At 46.1% G+C, this 26569-nt stretch overlaps 1 protein-coding gene across 7 annotated transcripts in view; it reads left to right on the plus strand.

The window, feature by feature from the left end:
• Window positions 1–26569, plus strand: part of LOC137439602 (GRB2-associated-binding protein 1) — a 106245-nt gene that overhangs the window by 1416 nt on the left and 78260 nt on the right. For all 7 annotated transcript variants that reach the window (XR_010986956.2, XR_013621342.1, XR_013621343.1 and 4 more), the window contains exons 2-3: window positions 25426–25744; window positions 25954–26308. Coding sequence is in view for 4 of the 7 variants with exons in the window: in XM_068135513.2 (XP_067991614.2) it covers window positions 25426–25744; window positions 25954–26308 (674 nt within the window). In the remaining 3 variants the exon portion in view is untranslated. The remainder of the gene's footprint in view (window positions 1–25425; window positions 25745–25953; window positions 26309–26569) is intronic.

The raw sequence follows: 26569 nt of genomic DNA on the forward strand, positions 1-26569 counted from the left end.
GTGTGTGCGTACTGTTCTTGTGTGTCTGTGCATACTGTCAGAGTCTGTATGTACTGTCCAAATTTGTTTGCACATAGTTCAAGGGTGGCTGCACTGTTCGAGTGTGTATGTGCTGTCCGAGTGTGTATATGTACTGTCCTAATCTGTACATACTGTCCGAGTGTGACTGTACATACTGTCCTTGTGTGACTGTACATACTGTCCTTGTGTGTCTGCACATGTTGTTCTAGTGTGTCTGTACTGTCCTAGTCTGTACGTACTGTCCTTGTCTGTGTGTACATACTGTCCGAGTGTGCACATACTGTCTTGAGTGTGTATGTACTGTCCGAGTGTGTCCATGCTGTCGCAGCTAGCATGACGTATGTGCTGTCCTAGAGTGTCTGTACGTACTGTCCATGTGTGCCTGCACATACTGTTCCATTTGAGTGTGTCTGTACTCTTTGAGTGTGTATGTACTGTCTGCGTGTGTACGTAACATCCTTGTGTGTCTTTACGTACTGTCTGAGTGTGTCTGTACTGTGCGAGTGCGTATGTATTGTCTGAGAGTGTTTGTCCATGGACTGTCTGATTCACCATGGCGTGAACATGCATATGCTGTACATTTGTTGTCATTCTTTGATGTGGTTATATTTCCACGCTTAAAAAAACAAAAACTGGGGGATATTGTAATTGTGTCTGTCTGTCTGTGTCCGTCTGTCCATCCGTCATGCTATCTCCTCCTAAACGGTTGTGCAGAAATTCACCAAACCTGGTACTGGTAGTTATGGTTACCACATGACAAGAAGGCGCGAGAGCAGAATCATTTTGACCCCGCCTCCTGGAGCAGGGTCGAAAGGTCAATTACCCAACATGCAAATATGGGCACATTTTAAAACATTTTTATGTCCGGTCAATTTTGTCCGGAGTGGATGCGAGCGGTCAATTTTGCTTTTGGTGAGAAGCGTGGGGATTTAAGATGGCGTGACGTCGACTTCGCTCTACTTTAAATTGGTGTATACTGTTTATTGTGTTGTGGCCCACAGAATGGACACCTGGTCAAATCTTCCACACGAATGATCACCAATTTATCAACGGATGGTCCTCAGACACGGTACACCGTCCGCCGGGATAGCTGAACAGATCTTTTCTTTGGTTTCCGATTTGCAGAACGTCTAACGAGATTTGCCACCGACGGCAATTTCCCCGTTTAGAAAAGGATTGAGGGCTCAGTGATTATACCCATGCCCCCATGATATCTGAATGGTTTACACTTTATCTTACGTCATTCACTGACACCACTAGGATTCAGACAGGCCGAGGTCACAAGAGAATGAAGAAGGAACCTGATGCCCACACGATGCCTGTGTGGGGTCGGTGCTGGCTGGGCGGGGAGAGGAACATGGCGAGGCTCTTGGCGGGAAAGAGAAACATGTCTGCCGTGGCACTTCCGGGCCCCGTAGCCTCTCGACATGTACGAGCTTGTCTGGCGTCGTCGAGTCCCTTTTCTCTCTGGATGTGCCGCGTCCACCCAGGATGTCTCTGCTCTATCTCTCTTGAGCTCCTCAGCCCTCAACTGCTTGGTGCCGACCTCTGAACCAGCTGCGATCTGTCTGGAGGTCCTCGGCCCTCAACTGCTTGGTGCCGGCCTCTGAACCAGCTGCGCTCTCTTGAGCTCCTCGGTCCTCAACTTCTTGGTGCCGGCCTCTGAAACAGCTGCGCTCTCTTGAGCTTCTCGACCCTCAACTGCTTGGTGCCGGCCTCTGAACCAGCTGCGCTCTCTTGAGCTTCTCGACCCTCAACTGCTTGGTGCCGGCCTCTGAACCAGCTGCGCTCTCTCTTGAGCTCCTTGGTGCCGGCCTCTGAACCAGCTGCGCTCTCTCTTGAGCTCCTCAGCCCTCAACTGCTTGTTGCTGGCCTCTGAACCAGCTGCGCTCTCTCTTGAGCTCCTCGGCCCTCAACTTCTTGGTGCTGGCCTCTGAACCAGCTGCACTCTCTCTTGAGCTCCTCGGCCCTCAACTGCTTGTTGCCGGCCTCTGAACCAGCTGCGCTCTCTCTTGAGCTCCTCGGCCCTCAACTTCTTGGTGCTGGCCTCTGAACCAGCTGCACTCTCTCTTGAGCTCCTCGGCCCTCAACTGCTTGTTGCCGGCCTCTGAACCAGCTGCGCTCTCTCTTGAGCTCCTCAGCCCTCAACTGCTTGTTGCTGGCCTCTGAACCAGCTGCGCTCTCTCTTGAGCTCCTCGGCCCTCAACTTCTTGGTGCTGGCCTCTGAACCAGCTGCACTCTCTCTTGAGCTCCTCGGCCCTCAACTGCTTGTTGCCGGCCTCTGAACCAGCTGCGCTCTCTCTTGAGCTCCTCGGCCCTCAACTTCTTGGTGCTGGCCTCTGAACCAGCTGCACTCTCTCTTGAGCTCCTCGGCCCTCAACTGCTTGTTGCCGGACTCTGAACCAGCTGCGCTCTCTCTTGAGCTCCTCGGCCCTCAACTGCTTGTTGCCAGCCTCTGAACCAGCTGCGCTCTCTCTTGAGCTCCTCGGCCTTCAACTGCTTGTTGCTGGCCTCTGAACCAGCTGCGCTCTCTCTTGAGCTCCTCGGCCTTCAACTGCTTGTTGCTGGCCTCTGAACCAGCTGCGCTCTTTCTTGAGCTCCTCGGCCCTCAACTGCTTGGTGCCGGCCTCTCAACCAACTGCCCGTTCAATTTATAGAGGATATTTTTCCCACCAAATTCTTCTAACTTGTTGTACCCCTCCGCTTCCATATAATTCCTCGCCTTATCCACAGCTCTCCTTGCTGCTTTCTTATTTTGCCCATACAGGTGTAGCAAGCCCGCATCTGGGTGTTCACCTCTAGCTTTGATCTTCTCAATCATCTTCCAAATCTCATTTTTTCACTAACTTCCTTCGGTATTTCCTCCATGCACCATACCTGATTTATATCCCGAGACAATGCAACCTTTTCTGATGTCCTTCCAGCCAAAACTTCTACAATTCACCTAAATGCCTCTCTGTAATTCCACTTCTCCTACAACCGTTCAGCTTCTTCGCGAAGTTAGTCGTACCTGGCCCTCACCCTCCCCTTTTACTTGACAGCGACGTTATCCCTGCACTTCCCCCAACTTATCTTCCGACCTCTGTTCTTGACATCCCTAATTTTTTCCATGCATGCAACAAATGACACAGGTACATCCCAGGTGGTGACGTGTTTCCCACTACTGTGATACAGTCCTTCATCTTCAACAACTGTTGCCTCCTCATTACCAACAAATCCAACTCTGTTCGCTATTGTCCACTCCTGTAAACTATTTTGTGACTATCTCACTTTTTTCTTTTTTTTTTGTATACTGAATCGAGGCTCGTGAAAGAGCTAACATTTACTTCACAAACAAATCAACCAGACAAACAAAATACCCAAAAAGAGGGAGCAGAAGACAAGATGGGGAGAGAAGGGGAAGCACACAAACACAACATCCGAGAGCAGGGAGATGTGTGGAAGGGAGAGGGCCTGGGGGGAGGAGGCATGGGAAGGGGGGGGGGGGGGGAGAAGTATAAAACACAAGGACACCAAGGACTTCCTGGACAGAAGTTGGTATTTCAAAAAAGGTGGAATTGGGGTGAAATTAGCGGGGGTAGAAAAGATCAAGGTTTTGGATGGGGGAAGATAAGAGATGGTGGTGAACAGCTGTTTTAAAGTCTTGGAGGGTGGAGTGGGATTGAAGAGAGTGAGGGAGTTTGTTCCAGAGACGGGAGAAAAGAGGAATGAAGGAGTGAAGGTGAGCAGAGAGTCTTGATTTTGGCAGTTTAACCATAAGAGGGTTGCAGGCAGATCTTGTGCGACCTGTAGGAATATTTGCGGGACAGAGCCCAGAGAGAGCTGGGGGGGCAAGGCCAGAGAGGAGTCGGTAGAAGACGGAAAGACCACCAACCTGCCTGCGGTGAGTGAGTGAGAGGCCCTTGGAGTTAGCTTCATCGCGGGAAATTCCAATGATTCTGAATGCTTTGGTTTCAACAGCGTGAAGGCGAGCTAGGTGTGAGGCAGGAGCACCAGCCCAGAGGGGAGAGCAGTATTCCATTGAGCTGTGGATGAAAGCCTTGTATGTGGTGAGGAGCTCAGGTGTGCCAAGGAAGGACTTCGCACGACGGAGGATGCCCAGTCGGCGACTGGCTTTGGAGGCCAGATTTGAAATGTGGTTTTCCCAGGAAAGATAATGGCAGATAGTGAGACCCAAAAGCTTGAGTGACAGAACTTCTTGGAGAGGATTATTCAGAAAGTGGATGGGAGGGTTGTCCAGTCGGTCTTTTCGGAGAGACATCGTAAGAGTGTGAGATTTGTCAGGATTGAAAGACATGTTCCACTTGTTTGCCCAGTCTGTGATTTTGTCAAGGTCTGCAGAGAGTGAGGAGGCTGCAGACTGCCGATCTGAGGGATGAAGAATGGAGCGACAGAGAGTAGAGTCGTCAGCAAAGAGATAGAGAGGATTTTCAAGAGAGTCAGAGAGATCATTGATGAAGACCAGAAAAAGCACAGGGCCCAGAACACTGCCTTGGGGAACTCCAGCCTGAACAGGAAGAGGAGATGAGAGAAACCCATTCAGGGCCACACGTTGACTACGACTAGAGAGGAAGTCCGCCAGCCATGCGTGGAGATTTCCATGGATACCAAAAGAGGAGAGTTTGGTGAGCAGAGCAGGGTGCCAGACCGTATCGAAGGCACGTGATATGAAAGACCGCACTTCTGAAAGAACGAACTGGCTATGGCTATCACATTCCTCTATCCCCCTCCAAATTTACCAACACAATCCTCTTCACGCGGTTCTTCTACCCCCACATGTGCGTTGAAATCCCCCATTATACACAGCATCACTTCCAGCTCAACCATTCGCATCATCCTCTACTTTGTGTCCCTGAACTCCTGCTTTTCTGCCCCATTCCTTTCCGTTTGTGGCCCATATATCGACACAACACACGAGCTTTGCCTCTGTATTACCAACCATGCTATAACTATCCGTCCCTCCCATCTTTCCGCTCTGACCACCTGCTTGCTGATCTCTTCCGATACTATTATTTCCACGCCATTACCCCTTCCATCACCTCTCTTGTGCAATGGCTTGTACCCTCCCACCAACCTCCTCACCTTGTCCCCTTTCCATCTCGTCTCCTGCACACACAACACTTCTAACTTCCTTCTCTGCATCATCTCCACCACTTCCATGCCATCACTTCCTAATTTCCTCTCTTTCTCCCTACCCCCTCTCTCCATACTCCTCCCCCAACCCTCCCCACCACCCCCCAAGTACCCCTGCCAACCCCACACCTATCTCCGGCCATCAAACTGGCTGAGTGTATTCATGATAAAACCATATGATGACCCTCCCCCTTCTTCCGCTCTCGATCCAAATACACCCCTCCCTCCCTTTACCTTTTTCTCTTAAACTCCCCCCTTTAATCTTTCTATCTTACCCACCACTTCATTTCCCCCTTCTCCCTTGATTTTTCTCTTCCCCTGCCCTATGATTGATTAATATTTTCCTCCCAAATACATCGTGGTTTCCTTCTACATTCATTCATTCCATTTTGATAGACATGTGTTAGACTGGTTGTTCATCTTATTTAATAAAAAACTTGCAGCTTCTGCTGCCCCCCTACCCCGTACCCCCCCCCCCCCCCCCACTACCTTTTACACATCCCCAAACCCACTTTCCCGCGTGTGTCTATCTTTATATTACCCCGTGCCACATGTTCCTCGCATCCTCCATGATCCCTTCTGCCCTTTGCCCCCACCGTGCCGCACAATGGTTGTGTTTATTTTCTTTACCATTCTAGGCGTTGCTCTGCATCAAGTTTTTCTTTGCCTTGAGATAGCAAGCACACGCAACACATTGTTGCTTTAGCCTTTTGATCATGATTACAATCATATATAGTGTTCCCATAATCCAACAGGCTGTCACTCATTTGCTCCCAAGGGCCATCTGTTAATTGTGGAGGGGAAAATAAATGGCAGCATTTTTTTAATTCCCACTCCCAACCTTCCTACCCTGCTCACACCCCCTTTTGCTCCGCCAACTAGTATGTCCTTCAAACCCCTTTTTCCTTACCAAACAAGGAATAACTAGAACGGCACTCAGTAGAGATCATACCTCCACCTGGTTGGCCATATCACTCAATGGTGAAGAATCACTTTTTAAAATTCTACGAGCTGGATCCGGATCTTCACCAAAATTGAATCGATTCTTCCTTGTCCCACACCCAACCGATCCACCAAGTTTCGTCCAATCCGTCCACAACTTTTTGAGATATCCTGCTATGTATCGTTTTTGGCCCAATCTCCCAATGGTGAAGAATCGCTTTAAAAATTCTCGTAGCCGGATCCGAATCCGGATCTTCACCAAAATCTGATCATTTCGTCGTTGTGACATACGCTACATCTCTGTCAAATATCGTCCGAATCCGTGCACAACCATTTGAGATATTATGTTCACAACGGACAAACAAATGGACAAACAGACAGACAGACAGGGATGAAAACATAACCTCCATCCACCTTTGGTGTCGGAGGTAACAAGGTAATTTGATGAAGGAAAGGAAGAGGCCATTTTGCCCATTATGTCTGCATTTCAAATAAATCCATCATGCTGGAGACGACTTCGCTGGGGGTAGGGAGGAGATGTTATATATGCAAATAAAATTGAGATTTAAACTAAAAGTTTAGTATTATTATTTGTATAATTTTTTTGTGGGGGTGGTGGGGGATGGAGGGTATGAAGACTATACTATGTTAGGGTGACTCATTTGATGAGACCCTTTCTCAGACATCACAATAACTACACATGTACACAATCACACATCCATATACAAGCTACCTACAAGTACTGCTCGTAGGTACATATCTAATTCCAATTTAAACCTATGTACTCCCTCGACTGGCACTACCTTTGCCGGGACTACCTGTAAGACCCCTACCTTATTTCTGTCCTCGCTCTCTTCTTCTATTTACCCTCAGGTTCTGGCCCCATGTCCTGTCACTGTCTATTCTGCTGAAAAACTCTTCTGCACCTATCTTCTTCCATTATCCTAAACATCTCAAGCAAATGACGTCCTTTCTAATGTATAAAATCATGTCTCCTTCAGCCACGAGTCATAGCTCAGTTTAGCTAGGCCTGCAATCAATCTAATAACCCCATGCCCTATCTTGTATCAATCCAACCCCTCTCCATGACAGCTACATCCTTCCTCAGCTGTGGTGACCAAAAGTGAACACGATGTTCTAGATGAGGCCCTCACTACATTCCTGTAGTGTTAAGACTACCTCTTTTGCTTTATAATCTATCCCCTTATGAATTCAACCTAAACCCCTTTAGCTTTACCTGTCGCTGTTTGGCATTGTCCTGTCTGCTTACCTCCCATATATATATTACCACCCCCAGATCATTCTGTGTGACGCACTCCAAGATTGCCCTTTACATCACGTAATCTCAACCTTCATTGTTCGTACCCATCATCCCCAGCACCTTACATTTGTTTAATATGTTAAACTGCCCCTGCCAATCTATTCACGTATCTACACTTTCCTGGGTCTGATCACCCCTTCCCCTCCCCTCCCTCCCTCCTCTCTGTTATCGATGTTACTGTCAAGTTTTGAGTCGTCTGCAAGTTTAGAAAAATGACTCTTACCCCACAATCCAAATCATTCATTCATTCATTCAGTGGACTGATCTCCGAGATACCCTACTACGTACAGTCGTACATCCATCCTCCCAGCTAGACATCCTCCCACTCACAGCCATTCTTTGCTTCCTATCACCAAGCCAGTTTCCAATCCAGGTAGCTACTTGACCAGCCACTCCGCAAGCTCTCACCTTCGTTAACAACCTCCTATGGTTGTACTTTATCAAATGCCTTGTGAAAGTCAAGATGTACTATGTCCACTGCCCTTCCCTCATCCACCCAATCAGAAACTGCTTCATAGAACTACAATAAATTAGTTACACTCCCGTTGGTAAGTCAGTGCTGACTATATTTAATTAGTTTGAATTTATTGAAATGGTTCTTTAAATGTGATCCCTAATTAACATCTCCAACATGTGCTCCATTAAAATCTCGCTTATCTGCTGTTAACTTCATGCCTCTCTGCTCTGCCACCCCTCAATACTCTTATACATATGATGGTTTTTTTCCCTCACTCCTTCCACACTCTCCTACCCTCCTGTCTTTGTCCTGTCTTTTCCACTTCTGCTTCTTTCCTCAATTTTTTGATAATACCAAACAGTAGCCACACTCTGCCTATGTATACTCATGCATTGTCTTTGTGCCAAGTTTGAAGAAAATTGGACCATGCATGTCCGAGAAATTGTTGGATACACGTTTAAGTATACACGGATTCTGCAACTGGACCTGACGGCATCAGCCCACGGGTCCTAAAATCCTGTTCTTCCGCTCTTTCACTCCCTCTCTCTGTTCTCTTCACCCTCTCTTTTGCTCAAGGTCATCTTCCATCTGCTTGGAAATCTGCCAACATCACCGCTTTGCACAAAAAAGGTGCAAAAACAGATCCCAGCAACGACAGACCAATCAGCCTTCTCCCAATGATCAGCAAAGTCATGGAATCCATCATTGCTTCAGATATGAAATCTTTCCTCTTCTCCAATGGCTTGATCTCTGATCATCAATTTGGTTTCAGACCTGGACACTCTACTCTGGACATGCTGCTTCTGCTTTCTCAACAATGGATGGAGGTCCTCAATGCCAAACAGGAAATTAGAGCAGTCTCCCTTGACATATCACGTGCCTTCGATACGGTCTGGCACCCCGCTCTGCTCACCAAACTCTCCTCTTTTGGTATCCATGGAAATCTCCACGCATGGCTGGCGGACTTCCTCTCTAGTCGTAGTCAACGTGTGGCCCTGAATGGGTTTCTCTCATCTCCTCTTCCTGTTCAGGCTGGAGTTCCACAAGGCAGTGTTCTGGGCCCTGTGCTTTTTCTGGTCTTCATCAATGATCTCTCTGAATCTCTTGAAAATCCTCTGTATCTCTTTGCTGATGACTCTACTCTCTGTCGCTCCATTCTTCATCCCTCAGATCGGCAGTCTGCTGCCTCCTCACTCTCTGCAGACCTGGACAAAATCACAGACTGGGCAAACAAGTGGAACATGTCTTTCAATCCTGACAAATCTCACACTCTTACGATGTCTCTCCGAAAAGACCGACTGGACAACCCTCCCATCCACTTTCTGAATAATCCTCTCCAAGAAGTTCTGTCACTCAAGCTTTTGGGTCTCACTATCTGCCATGATCTTTCCTGGGAAAACCACATTTCAAATCTGGCCTCCAAAGCCAGTCGCCGACTGGGCATCCTCCGTCGTGCGAAGTCCTTCCTTGGCACACCTGAGCTCCTCACCATATACAAGGCTTTCATCCGCAGCTCAATGGAATACTGCTCTCCCCTCTGGGCTGGTGCTCCTGCCTCACACCTAGCTCGTCTTCACGCTGTTGAAACCAAAGCATTCAGAATCATTGGAATCTCCCGCGATGAAGCCAACTCCAAGGGCCTCTCACTCACTCACCGCAGGCAGGTTGGTGGTCTTTCCATCTTCTACCGACTCCTCTCTGGCCTTGCCCCCCCAGCTCTCTCTGGGCTCTGTCCCGCAAATATTCCTACAGGTCGCACAAGATCTGCCTGCAACCCTCTTATGGTCAAACTGCCAAAATCAAGACTCTCTGCTCACCTTCACTCCTTCATTCCTCTTTTCTCCCGCCTCTGGAACAAACTCCCTCACTCTCTTCAATCCCACTCCACCCTCCAGGTCTTTAAAACAGCTGTTCACCACTATCTCTTATCTTCCCCCATCCAAAACCTTGATCTTTTCTACCCCCGCTAATTTCAACCCAATTCCACTTTTTTGAAATACCAACTTCTGTCCTGGAAGTCCTTGGTGTCCTTGTGTTTTATACTTCTCCCTCCACCCTCCCCCCCCCCCTTCCCACGCCTCCTCCCCCCAAGGCCTCCCTTCCACACATCTCCCTGCTCTCAAATGTTGTGTTTGTGTGCTTCCCCTTCTCTCCCCATCTTGTTTTCCGCTCCCTCTTTTTATATATTTTGTTTGTCTGGTTGATTTGTTTGTGAAGTAAATGTTAGCTCTTTCACGAGCCTCGATTCAGTAAACAAACAAAAAAAAGAAAAAGTAACAAAATGGCTGCCAGTCTGCCATCTTTGTTCTGATCTCAAAAGAATGACCATCTTACATGCAGCATATGTAAGCCATCATTCATTATCTGTGTGCCAAGTTTGAACGACATCGGCAAATGCATGTCCGATAAATAGTTGAGGACGTGTTCAACATCAGGTTTTTCTACAACTACAATGGCCGCCAGTCGCCCGCCTTTGATTGCATTGTGAAACAAAATGATGTGCATATGTATACCATCATGTATTGTCTGTGTGCCAAGTATGAACAAAATCGGTCCATACACGATCTCCGAGATATAGTTGCAGACACACGGACGCGCGAGATCAAATCCAGAAGCCCCATTTCGGACAAAGTCCAATGGAGGCTAATAATGTAATTAGTGCCTGGAGAACCATGTAACACACAATAACAATCCAGGTAAGAACAAACTGAATAGCCATGGAGTTACCTGTGTTTGTACTCTTTATTTCCATAGAGTCTTTATTTATAGGGTTCCATGCAAAGTATTGACATGGGCATTGAGGAAGTTAGAAGTGGAGGAATGGTTGATCAGAGTTGTGATGGCAATGTACAAAAGAGCACGCACAGCTGTAAGGACAAAGGACGGGAACAGTGTTGAGTTTGAGGTGAAGGTGGGAGTGCATCAGGGGTCGGTACTAAGTCCACTACTATTTGTAGCTGTGATGGAGGTGCTAGCTCAGACCGTAAAGGAGGGTTTACCGTGGGAGTTGTTGTATTCAGATGATCTGGTGTTGATTGCAGAAAGTATAGATGGACTGAAGGAAAAGATGAACAAGTGGAAGGAAAGTATGGAGACAAAAGGTCTGAAGGTGAATATAGGAAAGACGAAGGTGATGGCAAGTGGTAAAGCATGTGGTGAGGTGGAAAGAACTGGGAAGTGGCCATGTGCTGTGTGCAGGAAGGGTGTCGGAGTGAACTCCATTCAATGTACAATGTGCGCTGAGTGGGTTCATCAAAAATGTAGTGGTCTGAGAGGGTCATTAACCAGTGTGGCAGCTACATTCAAATGTAAGGTGTGCACAGAGGGAGCTGCAGATGGAGGAAATGTTGAGTTGGATCTTGGAGACGGTGTGAAGCTGCTCGCTAACGGAACACACAAAGCAAGCTGCTCGCTAACGGAACACACAGAGCAAGCTGCTCGCTAACGGAACACACAGAGCAAGCTGCTCGCTAACGGAACACACAGAGCAAGCTGCTCGCTAACGGAACACAACAAGCAAGCTGCTTGCTAACGGAATGCACCATTTGTGAAGAAAGTCATATATGACTACCTTCACTCTTCGGGCATTTAAAATTACGCCTTTGTTGTTGAACTTCGTGGGCTGCCAGAATGTCCTAGACTCCTAAAGGTATGCACACTAACCTCTAAGCTGTCGAGCCTGGGTTTGAATCCCGACCCAGGTATAAACTGTCATCCCGGTGTTTCCTAGGCAGATTAGGCCTGGCTTAGGCCTGGCTCGCAGTCGGCATTCCAATTCATCCCAAAGGTGTTTGATGGGGTTGAGGTCAGGGCTCTGTGCAGGCTACTCAAGTTCTTCCACACCGATCTCGACAAACAATTTCTGTATGGACCTCGCTTTGTGCATGGATGCATTGTCATGCTGAAACAGGAAAGGGCCTTCCCCAAACTGTTGCCACAAAGTTGGAAGCACACAATCGTCTAGAATGTCATTGTATGCTATAGCATTAAGATTTCCATTCTATTCACTGGAACTAATGGGCCTAGCCCGAACCATGAAAAACAGCCCCAGACCATTATTCCTCCTCCACCAAACTTTACAGTTGGTACTATGCAATGTGGCAGGTAGCGATCTCCTGGCATCCGCCAATGCCAGGTTCGTCTGTCGGACTGCCAGATGGTGAAGCGTGATTCATCTTTCCAGTGAATGCGTTTCCACTGCTCCAGAGTACAATGGCGGCGAGCTTTACACCACTCCAGCCGACGCTTGGCATTGCGCATGGTGATCTTAGGCTTGTGTATGGCTGCTCTGCCATGGAAACCCATTTCATGAAGCTCCCGACTAATAATTGTTGTGCTGACGTTTCCAGAGGCAGTTTGGAACTCGGTAGTGAGTGTTGCAACCGAGGACAGTCGATTTTTACGCACTACGTGCTTCAGTACTCGGCGGTCCCATTCTGTGTGCTTGTGTGGCCTACCATTTTGCGACTAAGCTGTTGTTGCTCCGAGACGTTTCCACTTCACAATAACAGCACTTACAGTTGACCAGGGCAGCTCTAGCAGGGCAGAAATTAGACGAACTGACTTGTTGGAAAGGTGGCATCTTATGACAGTGCCACGTTGAAAGTCACTGAGCTCTTCAGTATGGCCCATTCGACTGCTATGTTTGTCTATGGAGATTGCATGGCTGTGTGCTTGATTATATATACCTGTCAGCAATGGGTGTGGCTGAAATAGCCGAATCCACTAATTAGAAGGGGTGTCCGCATACGTTTGATCATGTAGTGTGTATATATATGTATGCATATGTATTATACAGTGCGTATCAAAAAAAAGGTAATCCGAATTCAAGGGGTTAATATGCAAAGGTTATTTATTTTGACAATTTACATGTGGTTTACTAATTAAGAGGAGATCCTCAGCTTTCCATTGATACCTTCCATGCATCATTGCTGTCGCACATGACCGAGTACATGTTCATTGAAAATGACAAGTTCAAATCGCATTTTTACAAGTTTGGCTAATCGATGCAAGTCAGGATAATTGGTGCAAAATGAACGTCAGATGTGAACTTTTCTCAGGAATGATTGGCCTTTATGCACCCACACCTTCAACATGTCCACCTCCCCTTTCAACACAAAGCTCACAGTGGCGGAGCATGCCCTGAACTTTTCGTCTCACCATAGCCGGGTGATTGCGCAAAGCATCCACTTCATGTCGAATACGGCCCTGCAATTCATCAAGATCACGGGGAGGAGTTACGAACACCTTGTTCTTTAAATGTCCCCAAAGGAAATAATCACATGGTGTGAGGTCAGGTGATCTTGGCGGCCATTTCACTGCATGGTTGAGGGCGATGACTCGGTCTCCAAAGAGTTCCCTCAGTCGATCTCGGACAGCGATAAGACGATGTGCTGGGGCGCCGTCTTGGGCCCACCAGAGATATCTGAAGACACCACAAAACTGTCGCCCAAAGTTCTCCTCCAGCTGCGGTAAAACTTCATCATTGATCATCTGCAGATACCTGTTACCATTGACATGCCTTTGAAAGAAAAATGGTCCGATCACCTGACCACTTCCACAAAGTCCCAACCAAACAGTCCACTTTTGTCGATTCATGTTGGTGTCAAAATTAAATTCTGGGGGTTGTCCTGTCGGTACATATTCAAGAACATTATGGGAATTGACCTTGCCGTCCATGGCGAAAGCAGCTTCGTCGCCGATAACGAGATACCGCAGGAAATTGACATCTGCTTCGCAACGTGTTATCAACCATCTGGCAAGCACCAGCCTCCTGGCAAAATCCCCTGGCGTAAGTTGATGCCGGATGTGATTCCGATATGGATGTTGGTGGAGGGTCCAGTTTTGTGATTCGGTTGAATGTTGCCGAAGGCAATCCCGTCCCATTTCGTCTTGCGCTGGTATCCTGATTATGCTCCAAAACTTGCTGCCTTACTGCTGCAATGTTCATTTCCGATCGCCCAGTGTGCCTCCTACCAGAATTCCCCTTGTTGCGGTTGAGGCTAGTGCAATGTTCATTTCCGATCGCCCAGTGCGCCTCCTACCAGAATTATCCTTGTTGCGGTTGAGGCTAGTGCAGTCACTGGTCACTTGGTCACTGTCGCTCTTGGTATTTTCCAACATTCGCCCAGATGGTTTTGGCTGCTGGAGCTCCCGTTCTGGGAAACGTTCCCTGAACGCATCACGAGTTCGCTGCAAACTTCCAGTTTGGTGAAAGGTTGTAACCACGAAGGTCCGCTGTTCAGTCGTAAGTTGAACCATCTTTTCAATGACCCAGACTGTCTCTAAACCCATACACTGTAGGCCCATCTTAAATACCCATCTTAAACCACCTCCCTCCAGGTCTTTCCACCTCCCTCCATCTTAAATACCCACCTCCCTCCAGGTCTTTAAAACAGCTGTTCACCACCATCTCTTATCTTCCCCCATCCAAAACCTTGATCTTTTCTACCCCCGCTAATTCACCCCAGATCCACCTTGTTTGAAATTCCAACTTCTTTCCTGGAAGTCCTGGCAGTGTCCATATGTTTTATACCTCTCCCACCGCCCCCTTCCCATGCCCCCCCCCCCCCAAAGCCCTCGCCCTCTCTCAGATCTCTCGATGTCTCCATGTCTCTCGGTCCCTGCTCTCAAATGTTGTGTTTGTGTCCTTCCCCCTCTCTCCCCATCTTGTCTACCGCTCCCGATGTTATATGTTTTATGTGTCGGTTTGTCTTTCTGTGTGATTAATGTTCGCTCTTTCACGAGCCTCGATCTTGTATACCAAAAAAAAAAAAAAAAAAAAAAAAAAAATAAACAAAGGATGGTGCAACCGACGATTACCAGACCAGCTTAACAATTTTACATAATCAACTTGGCAGTCGACAAGTAATGCGTCCATTTAAAACTGTCTTGCACCGATTAGCCAAACTTGTAAAAATGCGATTTGAACTTGTCATTTTTAATGAACATGTACTCGGTCATGTGTGACAGCAATGATGCATGAAAGGCATCAATGGAAAGCTGAGGATCTCCTCATAATTGGTAAACCACATTTAAATTGTCAAACTAAATAACCGTTGCATATTAACCCCGAGGATTCGGATTACCTTTTTTTTGATACGCACTATATATATATATATATATATATATATATATATATATATATATATGTATATATATATATATATATATATATATATATATATATATATATATGTATGTATGTGTATATATATATGTATGTGTATATATATATGTATGTGTATATATATTTATATATCTATCTTCTACGTATCTTCTTCTTCTATATATACAGACTTGGCATTTAATATGGAATTTTTTTTTTGTGGGGGTGAACTTACTTTTCAAGATGTCTTAGAACCAAAAGTTCATTGGAATTATGTTGAAATTATTCTAGATTTTGTTAATGTCACCTTTAAAAGAAACAAAAACCACATTTGACATTTCGAAACAAATAAATTGATCCTTGAAAGTGATGTAAACTGATATCGAACTCAATTCATGGACAGTACTGTGTTAAACTTCTGTACGTTTTCCAGAAGTATCTCTTTATTTTGCACATTAGCCAAAAAATTTTAATAACAAAAACAAAAGTTAAATTGCGACTGGGATTACGGACAGTAAAATTACAGTTCAGTACTTCGTGTAACCCCCACGAGCATTCAGGAGAGCACGTACACGTTGAGGCATGCTGTTCACGAGATTTGCCAAGGTTTGGACAGGAATCGCTTGCCATGCAGTGACAATAGCCTGCTGCAATTCACGCACAGAGGTCGGCTGCTGGTCCAAGTGGTCGATTTGACGCGTTAATTCTGCCCACAAGTTCTCTATCGGATTCATATCCGGGGACATGGCAGGCCACTCCATATGCTCTACACCACGGTCAGCACGAAAGTGTTTGATCATGCGAGCACGATGAGGCCGTGCATTGTCATCTTGGAAGACGACGTTTCCTCGAAAGGCTGCATGAGCAAATGGAAGCAATGTTTCTTCCAGAATGGCCCTGTGCTTGAACTGGTTCAGGTTTCCATTCAGAACAACCAGGTCAGTTTTGCCCCCTGCATGAAAAGCAGCCCAAACGGTCACCCCACCACCTCCAGCTTGGACTCTTGGCACTATACAATCTTTGTTGTAGGCTTCATGCACTTGTCTGCACACTCGGACGTGACCATCTTGATGATAGACCAGAAATCTAGACTCGTCACTGAAGATCACGTGATTCCAGTGTCCTGACTGCCATTGACGGTGCTCTCTGGCCCACTGCAATCGGCGCTGGCGGTGTTGTCTGGTCAGGCGTGGCTTTCTCAGGGGACGCCTGGCACGATAGCCTGCTTGAACCAGTCGTTGGTTGACTAGCCTTCTGGATACAGGCACATTTGTCAGTTGCTGCCACTCAGCCCTAAGCCGATTAGCTGACTTGGGACGGCCATTGCGGACTAACCGGTGCAGCTGGCGATCATCCCTCCTTGTGGTTCTGCGGGGATGTCCTGGCCTCGGTATTGGAGTAAGGACACCCCTCTGAGCATTTCGTTTCAGGATCTTTGACACCTGACCTTCAGTGATGCCATACTGCCGAGCAATAGCACGCTGTTTCATGCCGTAATTTCGTAAAGCCACCACTCAATGACAAACAGCATTGTCGAGTTGACGGACCATCTCCAGAGGAAGCGGCAATAACTTTTGGAGACGTGCAGCAGTTGTTTTCCACTAATACAGAACGCAACAACCCTTGTATACCCGACTGTGAAGCCAATCATCAAATGCACCTGTCCGTACATTTTGCCACGCCACCTGTAATATAATCCTGTTGTTGACTTCTTGCTGCGACAGACAATCAGTGACATGGTTCTTTTAACAAATAAATCACCAAAGTGTAACCGAAACTCACTAGATTGATATACTGAGTTAAGAAAGTAAACCCAAGTCAAGAAAAAAAAAATATTCCATATTAAATGCCAAGTCTGTATATAAAAAGTTTTTGTTTGTCTGCACTCCCTAATCTCCTGAACGGTGAAATATAGGAGGAAACCTCTGAAACAAAAAATGTCGGGACGGGCCCCGGGAAGGTTATTGGCTAGGTGGCGAGGCTGGTCGAGGCCTCTTCGGCTGGGCTGGGCCCATTTCGCAATTAAAAGCTGAGCTGAATTATAGTAGTTAATCTTCTACGGTCGCGAGTAAAAGCTGAATTATCGTAGTAAATCCATTCAAAAAGAACGAAAAATGTCGGGACGGGCCCCGGGAAGGTTATAGGCTAGGTGGCGAGGCCGCTTCGGATGGGCTGGGCCCATTTCACAATTAAAAGCTGAGCTGAATTAGAGTAGTCAATCTTCTTCGGCCGCGAGTAAAAGCTGAATTATAGTAGTAAATTCATTCAAAAAGAACCCGGCAACGCCGAGTGCTTTCGGCTTGTGTATATCTATATTATAATAGCCGTAGATGATTCTGTCTGTCTGTCTGTCTGTTGGGCGTCTGTCCGGGGTGTGGCTTACTCGGTTTGCAGAGTAGCTCCACCCATAGCTCCACCCATTCTGGGAGTGGCTTCGCTTCATATAAACAAATATCCACCATTTTATTAACTCGCATAGCTTTGAGGCCTGTTTTGTAGGCCCGTGGTGTCTTGCTCTCTCTCCCAGTTTTATTTCAAATCAAATTCGATATATCATTTCATTTTTCACAGTCGCTAACATAGTTTTAGACTCGGTTGAAAAAAAACGGGAAGAAAATCCGATGAAAGTTGCCGTTTATAGAACGAAATTAATTCTCAAAGGCCTGTAACTTCAAGGCCATTGAGTCTCTCTCACGCCTTTATCTCCAATCTAACTCACCATATGATTTCATTTTTATCGATGGTTTTGGACTCGGTGTCAGCAACGCGGGAAAATGCAGAGATATATTTTTAAAAATACACCATATCACCGCCCACCGCCCAACCGCCAACAACCGCCCAATATGTATCATACACCGCCCAACATGTATCATACACCGCCCAACATGACAGACGGCAACATGTCGACATTATCGCTTTTTCTTTAAACCGAGTGAACCGAGCCGAACCGAATGAATTCACCGTTTACTTTTGATGACAGTCATCACAAAACGACATATATTTCTTCGTTTTTATTTCATTCAACATTATTAGCCGGAAGTAAAATATGGTTCAGGAAATTACCGAGAGATATTTCTTCGTTTCTTTATTTATTAGTTATTTGCGCATACACATCAAATAGGTTTATTTGAAATCTTTAATTTTCACAATGTAATATATTTGTCATTTGATGATGACGAGACACTTCCTCTTGACTCGTGACAATTCATGCGTTGCGTGGAAACTTCCATTTCCAAAATGAATGACACAGTCGATGAAGAACGACTCGGTGTCAGCAACGTGGGAAAATGCAGAGATATATTTTTAAAAATACACCATATCACCGCCCAACAGCCAACAAGTATCATACACCGCCCAACATGACACAGACGGCAACATGTCGACATTATCGCTTTTTCTTTAAACTGAGTGAACCGAGCCGAACCGAATACACCGAGTGAATTCACCAAGCGAATTTCATCCAATTCCACCGAGTTTCATGAAATTACCGAGAGATATTTCTTCGTTTTTATTTTATTAGTTACCAGCAGAAGTACCCAGCGTTGCCGGGCGGGGGAGGGGGGAAGGGCACGTACACTTTAAATATGTATATACATGTGGGATGTGGGATAAAAACATGTGGGACATGTGTACGTGTGTGTGTGTACGTGTGTATGTGTGTGTGTGTACGTGTGTATGTGTGTGTGTGTGCGCGTGCATATGTGTGTGTGTGTGTGTGTGTGTGTGCGCGTGCATATGTGTGTGTGTGTGTGTATATATGTGTGTGTATGTGTATGTAGGCTAACCCCCGCTCTCGCAGGGAAAATGGCCTTAAAATGCATGTTGTTGTTGTATGTGTGTGTGTGTGTGTGTGTGTGTGTGTGTGTGTGTGTGTGTGTGTGTGTGTGTGTGTGTGTGTGTGTGTGTGTGTGTGTGTGTGTGTGTGTGTGTGTGGAGGTGTATAATGTGCATATATGTGGATACATATGTGTATACATATTTGCATATGTGTGTGTGTGCATGTGTGTCGATGTACGTGTGTGGGTGTGTGTGTGTGTGTGTGTGTATATGTAAACATGGGCCGGTGTGTGTGTAAAGTGTGAGGAGGTATTGGAGAGGAAAATGCAGAGATATATTTTTTTAAATCGCGCCATGATGATAAACGAAAATACACCGCCTAAAATAACAGTCGACATATATTTAAAATTCGTCACACACATCCATGCCCGTGGGATTCCCACCCGTGGGAATCCCACGGGCATGGATGTGTGTGACATTTCGACATATTGAGTTAGATGCTGCGCCTGCACATTCAGTTATATAAAATGGTTACTGGCAATTGATCACATCCACAAATGATGTAATCCACACAATTTATGTACTTTACATAACGTTAATAGGAATACATGCCCGTGTAGATGGGAATGACATATAATTCACCGAAAACGTTGAAGCAACCGCATAATATTACGGTGATGTTTAACTCTGAGTGAGAATAGTTCTAAATTTTAAAAACTTTCTTCTGATATTTGTGATTTATTTCAAACAAACTGTATTTCCCATCTACACGGGCATGTATTCCTATTAACGTTATGTAAAGTACTGAAGGAACTGCGCTCCAACGCGAGTCGAAAGAATTGACGCGACCAAAGACGGAATTCGTCCGAGTTGCTTTATTGAAACAAAACAGCTCAGGTATTCTGACAAGCCCGTTTTTCGGGCAACAATATATATACACATTTATGTCGGGAAGTTTGCCCGGCAAAAGCTATACCGGGCATGCTCGGGTGTCAAGGGCGAGCCTTGGAAAGGCGAGTCTGGACCTGCCCGGGCGTGTTTGGCTGCGGCCTGGCAAGTCGAGGCTGGGCGTGCCCGGGCGCTCTGGGCGAGCACTGGAAAGGCGAGAGCGGGCATGCCCGGACGCTCTGGGCGAGCCCTGGAAAGGCGATAGCGGGCATGCCCGGACGCTCTGGGCGTGCCCTGGAAAGGCGATAGCGGGCATGCCCGGACGCTCTGGGCGAGCCCTGGAAAGGCGATAGCGGGCATGCCCGGACGCTCTGGGCGAGCACTGGAAAGGCGATAGCGGGCATGCCCGGACGCTCTGGGCGAGCACTGGAAAGGCGATAGCGGGCATGCCCGGACGCTCTGGGCGTGCCCTGGAAAGGCGATAGCGGGCATGCCCGGACGCTCTGGGCGAGCCCTGGAAAGGCGATAGCGGGCATGCCCGGGCGCTCTGGGCGAGCACTGGAAAGGCGATAGCGGGCATGCCCGGGCGCTCTGGGCGAGCACTGGAAAGGCGATAGCGGGCATGCCCGGACGCTCTGGGCGAGCCCTGGAAAGGCGATAGCGGGCATGCCCGGACGCTCTGGGCGAGCCCTGGAAAGGCGATAGCGGGCATGCCCGGGCGCTCTGGGCGAGCACTGGAAAGGCGATAGCGGGCATGCCCGGACGCTCTGGGCGAGCCCTGGAAAGGCGAGAGCGGGCATGCCCGGGAAAGACGAGACCGGGCGTGCCCGGGAACAGTGAGTCCGGGCATGCCCGGGAGAGGCGCGTCTGGCCGTGTTCTGGCCGGTGCAAGGCGATTATGTACATCCAGCGGTAACCGCTACAGTACATAAATTGTGTGGATTACATCATTTGTGGATGTGATCAATTGCCAGTAACCATTTTATATAACTGAATGTGCAGGTGCAGCATCTAACTCAATCTGTCGAAATGTCACACACATCCATGCCCGTGGGATTCCCACGGGTGACCCCGCTAGTATATATATACTGTGTGTTCGGCGGTTATATCGAGGTTCAATCTTGGTTTCATCAGACCACAGAATCTTGTTTCTCACAGTCTGAGAGTCCTTTAAGTGCTTTTTTGCAAACTCCAAGTGGGCTTTCATGTGTCTTTCACTGAGGAGAGGCCTCTGTCTGGCCACTCTGCCATAAAGCCCAGATCGGTGGAGGGTTGCAGTGATGGTTGTCCTTCTGGAAGTTTCTCCCATCTCCACACAGGATCTCTGGAGCTCAGCCAAAGTGACCATCGGGTTCTTGGTCACCTCTCTTACCAAGGCCCTTCTCCCCCGATTGCTCAGTTTGGCCGGGCGGCCAGCTCTAGGAAGAGTCCTGGTTGTTCCAAACTTCTTCCATTTAAGAATTATGGAGGCCACTATGTTTTTTGGAACCTTCAATGCAGCAGAGATTTTTTTTGTAGGCTTCCCCAGATCTGTGCCTCGACACAATCCTGTCTCTGAGCTCTGCAGGTAGTTCGTTCGACCTTATGGCTTGGTTTTTGCTCTGATATGCATTGTCAGCTGTGAGACCTTATATAGACAGGTGTGTGCCTTTCCAAATCATGTCCAATCAATTGAATTTACCACAGGTGGACTCCAATCAAGGTGGAGAAACATCTCAAAGATGATCAAGAGAAATGGGAGGCACCTGAGCTAAATTTCAAGTGTCAAAGCAAAGGGTCTGAATACTTATGTCAATGTGATATTTCAGTTTTTTCTTTTTATAAATTTGCAAAACTTTATAAAATCCTGTTTTCTCTTTGTCATTATGAGGTATTGAGTGTAGATTGATGAGGGAAAAAATGAATTTAAACGATTTCAGCATAAGGCTGCAACATAACAAAATGTGAAAAAGTGAAGGGGTCTCAATACTTTCTGAATGCACTGTATGTGTTGTGTGGGCTATAAGTCTTCCTCTTCCTCGTCCCATATGCCCCTCCTATTCCCCACTCAATCGTTATTATTCCTCCTCCTCTATGCTCTTCCTCTCTCAATATCTTTATTCTCCTCTTCCTTCCATAACCCGCTATCCATGGCTACTCTATGGTGGTTACTATTGCACGTCTCTTCTTTACCCACCTTTCATATACAGTACCACATGCATGCATTTTATTAATCACCACACTTCACACAACCCACATTACCACAAGGGAAAACAGCATGGACCTTTTCCTGTTTGAACTCGCTTGGCGGAAATGCTGGCAGGTGGGAAAATGTGTGAGGAAAAACAACAGTGTCATGCTGGAAGTGCATGTTGGGAAGTGCAATAGTTCCGGAGCAAGTGAGTGACAGCAGAGGAAGGTGGTGCTTCGGGAGCACACTAATGGAGGCCTGTGCTGTTGGGGGTCAAAGATCATCATACGATCTTTGCTCCCGAAGACTGCGCCTCCTGTGAACTTTGATACCGCAAGTCCCCGTCCCGAGCAAACAGCTTAAAGGGCGGAACGGAGAGACATTCATTGCTGTCCACCTGAACCAGAGACATACTACCCACCTGCCTGCTTGCACCAAAGTAGAGTGCTGCCAAGAGTCCAGTCCGTGTTGGAGACGGGGCAGAGTACATTGGAGGCAGGTTGTGCTGAGTGAGGGTGAGCAGGCAGCAGAGTCTGGCATGGGGACGAGTACTCCAAGATGAGACACACGACTTTCTCTAGCTATCTCTAATTACCTCTATTAAGTTGTATACCTAAGGCTCAGATAGAGCTACCAACCAGTGACGAGTTACATCAACCACCAGCTCTTGTCCTTTACAGGGCTGGCGTATTGGCTTGCACCCGCACTTCTAATATTATACCTCTACTTCTGACACCCCACCCTCTTCCTTACCTGTTTCAAGATTCTCTGGTTTTATATCTGGACTCGGACACGCCCTTCAGGCCATCGATCTAGACACGCCCATCGGCGGTGCCTCCTAGTGAGTCAAAGGGCTGCCAACACGCCCTAATCTTTCACCTCCACCATCCTCTCTTCTTTGTCGGTGTGATCTGCTGGGCCCATGTCTTATGATGTATAGTCACTAAGCAAGAGTGCTGAAGAGGATAAGACTTTGTGACTGTTGTTTCTTTGATTGTTGTAGCTGTATAACTGTGCCTTTTCTTTTGCATTTGGTTACTATGCTTGTATAAATGTATGTCTTTTGACGATTGGGCATGTAAATATTTGCTTCATAAACGTTTTGTTTCCAGCCTGTCCGTTTCGTCTCTTCCTATTGACTCGATTAAGTGTGTAACAGTCCAAATTGCCGGAAGTTCTGCCCCACCGATTGGCTCCATAATTTAGCTGATGCACATTTGATGGTTCCGCTCGATCGTACCTGATTAAATAGACAAGTACCTGCCCCAATTGGCATTGCCAATCCACCGGAAAAGTAACGGTTTTCGTAGCGAGGACCCTGCCAAGTTTGGTATCAATCTGCATTCGTGGTTAATTAGCAATCTACCTGATTGCGGAGTTATCCATATCTGGTGGCCTCAGGGCTGGGAATTTGGAAGAAGTCCGAGAAATTTATCTCGTGGTAAACCCCGAAACACCTGTCACCGTAACAATATACAATTATAAGTATAAAATTTTATTTTTGTAAATGCATCTTGTTTTACTTTTTATTTTATTTTTAATTATACCTGGACTATTGTGAGTTTCCCATTAATTAAACCTTTTTGAAAACTCGATATATAATGTACAGTCCATAATATCATGGTACTTTCACTGTGACATGGTTGTGCTTACATTTGTATTGGGGATAACCCTGAAAATAGGGAAGTGAACTCTGCCCTTGGACAAGTTCAACCAAATGTTGATGTTTCAGTTTCCCACGGGCACCCAGTGCTTCCTGCATGAAATCGGAAGGAGGAGGGGAGGGTTGAGAGTGGTAGGGGTTTGTAAGACTCAAGCCACAAAGGCTCCATTGGCTATCTATGCCATACACATGGGCAGGTTGTCACTTTAGCAACGGTGTCAATGATACAGCCAATATTATTGGATCTCTTATATCCATTCCCAGGAACAGAAACTTGCCTCCTCTCAACAGCTGGAGATCGAAGGTCAGAAACACAGCTGTTTCTCAGGCTGTCATGATGATGAAAGCTCTACTGCTGGATAGCCAGTTATCAAGCCTTTAACTGAATTTGAGTTTATCCGGCCATCCATCCTCATAATTCCTCCTTGCTTTTGGGATCGGAGGAGCTCAAAAAGACATCAGTGATGCACATGAGTGCTTGTCAATTTGGGGATTTCGTGTGTGTGTATGTGTATATGTATATGTGTATATATATATATGTGTATATAAATATTTATGTATATAAAAATAATGTTTTTTAAAAATATATAGAAAGGTTAATTATGCACCATTAACTGTGATTGGTGATGACATAAGGTTGAGTCCCATTGCTGCACAATCTGAGACCAACAAGTGCCACCTTCCACCCCATCATTGTATATATATATATATATATATATATATATATATATATATATATATATATATATATATATATATATATATATATGCCATACACATGGGCAGGTTGCTTTTATATATGGACTTCCGTTGAACTTGGGGCCGACTCAGAAGAAGACCTTTGTTGGTCGAAAGCTTGTCGACAATTAAAGATCGACGTCCTGAAGCTACGTCCGCGTCTTATTTAATCTAACGATTATTTATTCAATGCAAATGAGACGCCCTGCTCGTACTGTGGAGTTTCTACTATTTCTTACAGTTATATATATATATATATATATATATATATATATATATATATATATATATATATATATATATATATATATATATATATATATATATATATATATATATATATACACATATTGCTTTTTACAGGAGCAGGGCTCATGGAAGAGCAAAGAATATACTATACACATACTCCATAACACATTGGTTTGGAGAGTTCTTAATAATTGGAATTGCACACATCTGAGGAAGTTGGTTGTCTGCATTGTCAAAACAATTTTACCAACATTTTTTAATTGAACAAAGCGAGAGAAAAAGCCGCAGGAATGCGCCGCCACGCAGGATTGGTACGAGCGAGGGACATAAGCGATTGCAGCAAGCTGGCATGTGTGGGTGTTTTGGCCTCGTGCTGTTGCGTAGCTGTTTTTGCTTGTGTCAGCCTTCTTGGCATTCTTGCCTCGCATGATGCACCAGAAAGCCTTTTGTTTGCAATCCATGCTGCATGAGCTGCCATTTATAAGCAAGCAGACAAGCAGTCTCATGTTTTTATTCTGATCTTGGCATGCTGTGCTGCCATGATCATTTATCTATTTGCATAATCTCCTTTTTTTTTTTCATTCCCCCTTTTTTATCAGATTTTGCCTGCCACAAAACCTTTTAGGCCACTCGAGGTGGGGCTGCAGTTACTGGTTCTGAATACTTTCCGTAAATACATGTCGGCCTACAGTTTTCAAGCTTGCCTAGTACTGCATCATCAATGACATTATGTATCGGAATATGTGACTTGTTGGCCGGACACGCGTTTTGTGTGAAAATTAATGTGAGGTCCATTTTTTAAACTAAATAAATAATGCTGCCTTTCATAACTAGCTAGTTGGTTTTCATTTTATTTTACGTTGGTTGGTTAACTTGTATTGTTTTTATGGCATGTATCAGACAATTTGACATATTAAACCCAGCCTGACCATTCTTGTTTCCTCCTTGGCCCTTCTAGGCTTGGAAACGGCGATGGTTTGTCTTGAGGTGTGGCAGACTAACGGGTGACCGTGATACTCTGGCTTATTACAAGAGTGAGCGGATCAGTGCACGACCCCTGCGATCTATCGATCTTGCTCTGTGTGAAAGAGTAGATGCTGGGCTGCATGGTGCCAGGATTCGGGTGGCAAGCGGTGTGGGTGGCAGTGATATACACGTTTTTGCGCTGCACACGGTGTCCCGTGTTTTTTACTTGGTTGAGACAAGTCCAGAGGAGATGTCAGCTTGGGTGTCGGCATTATGCCGGGTGTGCGGATTTGTGGCTCAACCCGAACCTGGTGAGAAGCCTCTTTTCTTTCGTTTTTTTGCAGATTGTTGTTGTTTGGAATTGCACACATCTGAGGGCAATTCTCAGATGTTTGTTTTTTGCACACATTTGGTAGAACTTCCTAAGAAATTGTTTTGGGAAGGTCGAGTTTTGTGTAATTTTGGAGATTGTGCATGACATTATGGGACCGTAAAACAACTTCCTCTGCTGTATTTGCAGCCATGCTGAACCTTGCTCCTGTAACCTCTACCAGCAACACCACCACAACACCAACAACACCAACTGCAACAACAATAACCTTATCAAACGTCACCCCGACCAATACCTTGACTCGAACACATGCTTTTCCAAATCATAATGGTCATCCAGAAGTACCACCAAAGGGCCCTGGGTCCATTCCATCTTCGTATGACTTTCCCACAACCGGGTCTGTCCAAGGGGAGAGACTGTCTGGTTGTCCTGGGGAGAAGGAATCAACAACAGGCAGTGACCATTCCACAGAGATTGAACCACCGGACCGGCTTCCCGAATATGTGTTTTTGACGGAGTGTTTGTCACCAAGTGCAACGGAAAGGTGAGATGAAGGTAGCATCTTCTCAACATGTGGTGTTGATTTATCACATAATAAGTTATTATTTTCATATTTTACTCTCAGCATCTGAACTATCCTTCCTGTCCGAACTGCATAGATGAAAACAGTATTGTCAAGAGGTGTTGCATTCATAAAAGTTTTTCAACATAACTTTCAACAAAACTTATCAATTTTTTTAACGGGTTTTTTCATAAAGTATGCTAAACCTCACTCGACAAATTTACTCACCTACAGTCACGTGAA

The sequence above is a fragment of the Myxine glutinosa genome, chromosome 14, assembly GCF_964187855.1.
Source record: "Myxine glutinosa chromosome 14, kmMyxGlut1.1, whole genome shotgun sequence".
NCBI classification, from domain to species: domain Eukaryota; kingdom Metazoa; phylum Chordata; class Myxini; order Myxiniformes; family Myxinidae; genus Myxine; species Myxine glutinosa.